This window comes from Sinocyclocheilus anshuiensis, unplaced genomic scaffold (assembly GCF_001515605.1).
Source record: "Sinocyclocheilus anshuiensis isolate Anshui unplaced genomic scaffold, SAMN03320099.WGS_v1.1 scaffold838, whole genome shotgun sequence".
Taxonomy (NCBI): Eukaryota; Metazoa; Chordata; class Actinopteri; order Cypriniformes; family Cyprinidae; genus Sinocyclocheilus; species Sinocyclocheilus anshuiensis.
In genome coordinates this window covers 627,294-636,372 of record NW_015539915.1, presented here as the reverse complement: position 1 = coordinate 636,372, position 9,079 = coordinate 627,294, and the positions used below count along the sequence as shown (strand labels likewise).

The following is a 9,079-nucleotide window of genomic DNA, read 5'->3' as shown; positions in this document are numbered from 1 at the left end:
CGTTGTTGATGTTATGAATGCTAAGCTAACTGGCTAACGTTACACTCAATGTTGTGTCTGACTCGTTCGTGTGGCAGATATACGAGATGAATTTTAGGTTTTGAGGCATTGCCACCAAATTTTGTACACAGTATCTTTAGTTTAGGTTTAAAGAGCAGAGGAGAGGGACACGAGAGAAGGGTGAGTGCTCTGCTAATCTATGTAATCTGTTAACATTGCTTGCTAGTTGTTAGCATAACAACCATCCATATGGAAAATTAATTATTTCTCGGCTAGGTTTATGTTATTTATCAGTTACAGTTTTTCTATAATATGACAGTGTTTGCATACTAAACGTGCTTGTTTCAGAATTACATAATTTGTCAAATATCGTTGATATTATTATTATCGTCTTCATACTGCGTTTAACGTAATGGTCGTGATTATTATCACACTAAGGGGCCTAAGATATAACTCTTCTGCATGTATCACACTCTCATAACAGAATGTATTATAACATAAAACGTGTGGCTATCAATCAGATCAGATCTGTTATGTGATATATACTTTTGTCTAGATAGATAGATTGATAGACAGATAGATGTTAGATTGAAATTCAGATAGATAGAAATTCAAATAGATGGATAGATAGATAGATAGACAGTCAGATAGATATAGTCAGATAGGTAGATAAATCGTTGGTTGGTTAGACAGTCAGATACATAGACACAGTCGGATGGATAGACAGTCAGATAGATAGATAAACAGATTGATTGATTGACTGATATATAAATAGATACAGATGGACAGATTGATAGAAACTTTTGATAGCTGGATAGATAGAAGAAAGTTACATATATATTCAAACACATAAAATACCTGAGGCACATACTTACCTGAGCGTCACTGAAACAGCTCTCTGTCTTTTCTCAGGAGCCTAATGCAGTCTGCTGCAGAGACTGTGGAGAATGCCTCCATCCTCTCAGGTGGCTCGGCACAGGACGGTCATCGGCTCTGGATCGGCAACATTGACCCCAAAATCACAGAGTGAGTGTTTGCAGTAAGCCAGCGCTGCACTGCCTCCCAGGCAGACCTGCGGAGCTGCCCGGGTGATTGATTAGCCAAGTGTGTCTTTGTGCTGGAGAATGAGCAGATGACGACAAGGCGTGTTAAAGAGAGCCGCTCGGCCGTGGAGACCTGTTTTGCTGAGGGGCTGCCATCATTTCTCATTCACCTGGCGTGTTTACTTAGTGAACCTGTAGCGGCTGCTCAAGGTGGAGAGGGGGTGGCTGGGTGACACGGAAGGGAAGCGAGAGAGAAATAGCACACGTTGCTGGAGCGCCCCTGGTAAATGTACGGCTTGCCCGGGCTGGCGTCTAGACAGGCGTTTCCTTCCCTCTCGCTCCTCTGTTTTTCTTTAAATAACCTGCTTGAATGAAAACAGCCGTGATGCCCACAGGCTGGTGATTGGGAAGATTAATTAGTTCACATGCTGGGAGTGTTTGTAGTAGCGAGTTCCACTTCAGGGTCCTGCAGATCTCACACACACACACACACACAAACACACACAGTGGTGGAGTCCTGCTATGTGAGGTCGTTCACCCAAAGGCAACTTCTTTCTGGGGTTTCCAAGTAAGTGGATAATTGAGAGCGGTAATTGAGTTGGGACTCTTGGGAGGTGAAAAGGTACTTTAGGTACTGCTCTGTAGCAGTTTTTTTAAGAGATTTATGAAGAAACCAAGGAGATGAGGTAAAAGCTTTGAGGAATTGGATGGCCATGACCTTTTTCAACAATTAGGAATTTTGGTCTTGTTTACACCTATTAATATGCTCTTTTGGTCATCCAAACACAAGTGGTCAGTAGTAGTCAACCGATATATATTGTTTTAAAGACTGATGCCAGTGCCAATATTTTCTTGGAGAGCAGGATGATCAATGGGTGATATAAAGCAGATATATATGATTTTACACTATATAATTTAAATAACATACATGCATAACAATTGCTGCAATTAAATTTAGATTTATTTTACGTATTTACTAAGTTTGAAATAATCAAAATCAATCAATATGAAAAAATTATTTGAACTTATATTATTAATTTTGCAAGTAAATTTTTTTAATAATTTAAATGTATACATTTTTTTCACAAATATATATTTTTTAAAACATTAATAAAAAGGATGTAAATGTTGTAACCAAGTAATCTGTTAAGTTTGTGCACACTGGGAATCATGTTTTCTCAAATAAAGGCTAGGTAAACCTTATTGTGCATACAGTACACACTGGATATAACACAGCATAGTTTGAAATAAAAAATATAAATATTTTCTTAGCGCTGTCAAAAATTTTTTTTTTAAAGATTTGGGAGAGAGAAGGGGGACGGGATGGGGAAAGGTCCTCGAGTCGGGACTCGAACCCGTAGTGCAATGGCGCTGTATGTCGGCGCACTGCCCACAAGGCTATCGGCGCCGACAGCTTCTAAAAACTTCTAAAAAAATTTTTATTTTTTTTTTTGCACTGGGACTTTTTTTTGCATTTATTAAATTTAAAGGTAGGGTAGACGATTTTGGAGAGGCTAGCAATTAGCAAGCTAGCTTTGAAAGCATAAGATCCCACCCTCCCTGCAAATCACTCTCCAAAGCCACGCCTCCAAAACACGTGAACGTGCACAGGCAGGACCGAGGGATATGATTGGACAAACATTTTATGGTCTTACGCCTTCCAAAGACGATACACAGCTGTGCTCATAAGTTTACATACCCCTTGCAGAATGTGCAAAGTGTTAATCATTGAAACAAAATAAGAGGGATCATGAAAATTTCATGTTGTTGCAAGGGGGGGTACTAAATAAAAAATAACATGCAATTTTCATGATCCCTCTTATTTTGTTTCAATTATTAACATTTGGCATATTCTGCAAGGGGTATGTAAACTTATGAGCACAACTGTAAATACAGTTAGACCACTTAACTTAGTGATTTCTATCGGGATGTGAAAAGACTTACCAGCATAACAAAAATAGTTTTTAAACAAAATCACCTACCCTGCCTTTAATGCAACAAATACTACTATGAATTATACTTAATTTTTATATTTATAATGCTTTTTAATCATTTGAATCACATATCATCCTTTATTTGTACTACAATAGTAAAAAATTTGTTTTTTTTTTGGCTTTACAGTAACCTAATATTGCACAGGAGTGGTGCATAATTATAATAAAAATAATGTTACAATGCAAAAATAATTTAGTGGTCCTAAATACAGGCTTCATTTTTAAATGTGAAATATTTGTGTGAAATATGACATTTCTTGACAGTTTTTGTGAGTCTTACCCAGTAGTTTTTGGGACTGAAAACAAAAACACAGTACGAACACTCCATTTGTCTCTCTCTTAAGTTATTCTCATGTTATTTCCCTGGCCTTTGTGCATTAACAAACAATTTTCATCTGTCAGTTTGCAATAAATTAGCAAGCTAAAGTAACATTTTGGAAATTAAAATCTAGGAAAAATCAGCTGTGAGCCTTCATGCTTAGATTCTGATGTAACAGTAATGTATTGAAAAAACACTTTTTTTGTCAGTCATTCCATCACTTTACAAACAGCCTCATTAATTTAATATGATTAATCTCAATACATCACAGATTTGGAAAAGTCTGAGACATACACATTTACAGTTCTGCAAATAGTCACCAACAAATTTTAATCAGACAAAAAGAAAATCATTCTGTTCTTTCACTGTAAACAGTTTCTCCTGAGTGCTAATCCATCTACCTTACTGACTGTAAGTTTCACCATCATCGTTACATTAATCACAAGCTGTAGCTAGATGGAAAAATGACAGTCTCTGGACACAGTTGCTTAATTCCTCTCATTTCTTTTCCACTGAAATGTGGTATAAATGTATGACGCTGATTTGTGGTATAGTCAATGCTTGGGCACCATGACAAGTCACATTGCTGAAATTGCATGAGTCTCATACTTTCCACCTGTCAAATCAGCCCTTTGTTGACACTCTATCCAGGGTGTGTCTCAGTCCGCTAGTGAAATAAGTACACTTCCTGAGGAGTCAGCCATTTTTAGAGCTGTCCCATTGTCAAAATCTTTCTAAAACTGGAAAGTTGTTTCAGTAGCACAGACTTACTCATCACTGTCCCAATATCACCTATTTCCAATGTACACTTACACATCATATGGAACTAGGATGTGTAATGGGACACAGCCCAAAAAGAACTGTGTTGTATACCATGTCACAGGTGTCTCACAAGTTCTCAAGCACTTTGGCCTCTGTCAAATCCACCTTCACTAATCCTGCAGCTTGAGTGACATTCAGATACCAGGTGCTGAAGTTCGACCAACCCATGTAGAGGACAGTGATGACAACATATCTTCGCATTTTCCATCTAATGAAAACATCCGTCAACATTTACAGAGCTCCACCCCATCACACATGCACAGTCTCTCTGACTCAAATATACAAACTTTCTTTCAGGTTTGGTTTCCCACAGTTGAGACCTGTGGCGGATGCGGCCGTTCACACAAAGCAGGAGCTGCTTTCGTTATAACAGGCTGACATATTGACCTGTCCATGCTCCGCTGGGGCCCATTTAGGGCCGGTGATGGATCTACCATGTGCTGCAGGTTGTTTGTGCTTTTGGAGGCCTGCTTTGCATTGTCCGTTACATGGGTAGAAGGTAACAGGAGGCCTATCCGATGGGACGGCCGAGGAGAAAAACAGCACTGGCCTTAGACCACACCCTCCAGTCATCTGAAATAGACACGTGTCTGTTGGAATCGCTCCTTGACCTTGATATCCATGCTGTTTTCTTGATTCTGTGCTGCTAAATGTTTCTCAAGGTCTTTGACTGCATGCTGCACAGCGATACTGAAACGGGAGACGCTGCAGTTGGGTGGGCAGCGCTCTGACTTCTTTGGCCCAAACAGATGACATGCTTGGCTCAAGTCGACACTTTCACAAAATACTCCAAGCTCCTTGGACGGACCCCTTCTTCCTCCCAAATGGCACATTTTATGGCCCTCTGGGGGCATGCATTGTGGTCTGAAAAAAAAATCTACAGGTTGTCCCTTTGAATCGGGACACTATCGATGCTTCAATCTGTGGCAAGTCAGGAAGATCCCATGGCCCGAGCCTGAGAGGGTGGTGGCTGGGAAAGTGCGATGTACTACTTGGAGAAAAGCTCCTGGGAGAGGAGGGGAAAACATTAATAATACCGAAGCCAGGACCCCCAGTTCTATCTGCGTTCCTACCTTTCCAGGATTAAAAATAACCTCAACCAGCTAAAACAATAAAGAAATCCCCGGCATCTCCTCGTCTTGATGCAGGAGGCAACTCCCAGACGCTCCGGCTGTCATGCTGGAAGAACAACAATATAGTAAGAAGTTCCACAAATGTATTGTTGTTTATCCCGAGCGTGTCTTGAGCACGTTCCTGATTCTCAGTTCGGTAGCTTTCCCAGTCTTTTCCCAGCTGCAGGAAATGCTTGAATACCTTCCTGAGCTGCATTACTCAATCTTTAGAATTTGGTTTCAGGGATGCCCATGTGATGCCACTACATTAAGATGAATCATTGAAGATGATGCCAACACTAGCGACAAGTTGCTTCATATTTACTTGAGTTTTAATGACAAGTAGGAGCTTCGAAGATAAAGACTTACTGACCTTGACACACTGACATGAGTTTGATACCATGTACTGATTCTCCCCTTCATGTTTCTGCACACTGGTTGCACCACATGACCGTTTTTTAAAGTTTTTTTTTTTGGCATTTTTGCCTTTATAATAGGACAGATCAGAGCTGACAGGAAGCGAACTGGGAGAGAGAGAGGGGGGGGGGGGTGAGATTGGGAAAGGTCTTCGAGTCGGGATTCGAACTCAGGATGCCCGTTGCGCAACAGCGCTGTATGTCGGCGCTCTGCTCAGGCTATCGGCGCAGACACATTAAGTTTTTTTTAGATGTTTTCTTTTCAAGAGTTTCATCCTTTTTAAGAGGCTTTTCTTCTTCATTATAAAAGCAGATCTGTTGTACGTTATTTACATTTAGTCATTTAGCAGATGCTTTTATCCAAAGCGACTTACAAATGAGGACAATGGAAGCAATCAGAATCAACAAAAGAGCAATAATAAGCAAGTGCTATGACAAGTCTCAGTTAGCCTAACGCAGTACACGTACCACTTATTTGTTATTTATGCTCAAAATTGTTTTTACATGAATACCTCTTTTATGAAGACCGTGTTTTTCAAGTAATTATTTATAGAAATTGCATTTTGTATTTTTGATTGGACAAAAAAAAAGAAAAAAAAAAAAGAGTGTCATTGAACCTTGACTTTGCTTTTGTCACATGTTGTTTTCCAACAACTTGAAAAAACTTTAGGTGCAAATGGAGTTCATGCAGCGTTAAGTCACATTAAATGTTAACGGTTCGGATGACATACAGGTGAACATGCAGAAGCAAGGATACTTGCAAACATTCTCTTTTATGCACAGACTGCATGCTAGACTGCTCTCGAATGCTGTGGACATGGTTGTTTGAAGAAGACTATTTGTACGAAGCTCTCTTTGTTTGAATAGCACAGGTTCAGCGTGAAGTTCTCTTGGAAAGAAATTCTTTATTCTTATTTCACAAGAGTTCTCTAGCTGTATTGAAGAATTTCTTTTACTAGACTTTCATTTTTGGCTGATGTCACCAAACCCTTTATTTTCTTTTCCAACGTTCATTCATATAGAGGCCAAGCCGGTCTTGGTATGCAACACACACTTTTTGCAAATCAATTCCCAATGGATGCACGTCCCACTTTCACGTGGAAATATGTCAAATTTGGAATTTAATGAGTTGCAAATGCCATTTCATGTTGATGTGTTCCAACACATTGAACCTTGGTGATCATATGGGCATTGTGAATTTGAATCTGGCTTGCAACATTTCAAATTCACCTGTCTTTCATCGCAATCACTTTCTTTCATGGAACACAAAAAAAGATATTTTGAAGAATGTTTCAACTGTTTTGGTCTACAGTGTAAGTCGGTGGGGTCCAAAATGACATTCAACTCTGTCGACCTTCATTAATTAACAAAATAATCAGTACTGTTTTTAGAAATAATAAGGGACTTATTTCTTCCATGACAGCAGGTTATAAAAGCTGTACTTGTCGTAATTGTTTGTCTTAAATTAAACTCTTCAGGGAATTCAGTCTTCCGCTTTTTTATATCCTCATTGTCCCTCTGCTGTATCCTTTGTATTGTGTGAATAATAGATTTACAGCAGCTAAAAAGGTGTAAAGAGCCCTGTCATTCTGATCAAGCCTTGCTTACAAAGAATTATGATACCATGACATGCATTATTCCCTTGTGGCCTTTTTTATTCTTGGTTAGTACAATTATTAGTGCCATTTGTTACAGGAAGCATTACGATTACAATCGCTCATAATTCCAGTGTCCTTAGTTATGACATTATGAGTGCCGAATCCCTATTTTTGGAAGTATGTTGCTAAAAGGCAGTTAGACTTCAAAATAAAATCACTCCGTGTTCCTGCAGGTACCACCTAGTGAAGCTCCTGGAGAAGTTTGGCAAAGTGAAGCAGTTTGACTTCCTGTTCCATAAGTCAGGTCCTCTGGAGGGCCAGCCAAGAGGATACTGCTTTGTCAACTTCCACACCAAAGAGGTTCTGGTCGTTCTTCTTTACAACATCTGAGAAATAATCACCCAAAATACCAAAGGAAGTGTCAGTTTTGATCCAGTAATGATATGCAAGTCTTTAAGAGGCACCCAGACAGCTGATGCAGATAAGGAACCATTGGCTCTCTGGAGTGTAATATGAGGCAGTCCCAAGGGTGTTGTTGAAGGGGAAATGTGTGTTTACAGATCTCATTCACGCCCTTCACGAGAGCTTGGAAAACTAGTGATCCATCATCAGCCATTATTGTTCCCTATCATTACGCCATGCTTCCAGCAACAGCCAGAAACTAAAAAGTAGCAAACAAACACACAGGAGGGTTCAGAATCCAGACTCTTCAGAGACGATTTTTGAACAGCACTAATAGAGGATTTCAAAAATAGACATGAAACTCTTGTAATCCTGATAGTGTTAGCAGAGTATAGTGACTTGTTTATAGATGCATGCATGATTGTGATCATTATAAAAGCATAGCGTTTGTAACAATCAGTGTTTTCTGTCCATTACAGGAGGCTGAACGGGCTATTCAGTGTCTAAATGGAAAATTGGCACTTTATAAGAAGTTAGTGGTGCGTTGGGCTCATGCTCAGGTAAAGGTGGGTATCGCATAAGTTGTGGTGTTTGCTTAAACAATCATCACTATTACTATTTCTCATACTATAGGTTAGTTAGGTTAGTAGTTTGTTAAAGTCTCTTACCCTAAGTAACTGTTTTTGCCTTATGGAGGGCTGCAAATAATTCATTTTTTGGTAACACTTTAGAATGGGGAACACCCAATTTGCTGCTTATTAATAGTTAGTAAGGTAGTTGTTAAGTTTAGGTATGGGGTAGGATTAAGGGATATAAAATATGGTCATGCAGAATAAGGCATTATTATGGGCTTTATAAGTCCTAATAAACAGCCAATATGCTAGTAATGTGCATGCTAATAAGCAACTAGTTAATAGTGAGAATGGGACCTTAAAAGAAAGTGTTACCCATTTGTTTTAATCGATCAGACTTTTGCCTTAAAGGGTTAGTTCACCCAAAAATGAAAATTAGGCTGTGTTTTACTCACCCCCGAGGCATCCTAGGTGTATATGACTTTCTTCTTTCAGACGAATCCAGTCGGAGTTATATAAAAAATTGTCCGGGCTATTCCAAGCTCCATCATTACAGTCAGCGGGCGTCGCAGTGCATCAGTCCAAAAGAAGTGAAATAAAAAGCGCCCATCCATTAAAAAAAAGTGTCTCACACGGCTCCGGGGGGTGAACAAAGGCCTCCTGTAGCGAATCGATGCGTTTTTGTAAGAAAAATATCCATATTCAAAACGTAATAATCACTTTAATGTAGCTTGCGCCAACAGTTGTACACAGAAGTAGCTCCAGGAGCATGACGTATGAGGTCAGCGTTGCGCATGCGCC

The 9,079-nt window shown here is 39.5% G+C and overlaps 1 protein-coding gene across 1 annotated transcript in view; it reads left to right on the top strand.

The window, feature by feature from the left end:
* The first annotated feature begins 3 nt into the window (after positions 1 to 3).
* The window catches only part of LOC107686423 (probable RNA-binding protein 18), a 15,246-nt gene continuing 6,170 nt past the window's right edge, over positions 4 to 9,079 (top strand). The window contains exons 1-4 of the mRNA XM_016483406.1: positions 4 to 180; positions 913 to 1,026; positions 7,538 to 7,664; positions 8,186 to 8,266. Coding sequence (XP_016338892.1) covers positions 920 to 1,026; positions 7,538 to 7,664; positions 8,186 to 8,266 — 315 coding nt within the window. The 5' untranslated portion in view covers positions 4 to 180; positions 913 to 919. The remainder of the gene's footprint in view (positions 181 to 912; positions 1,027 to 7,537; positions 7,665 to 8,185; positions 8,267 to 9,079) is intronic.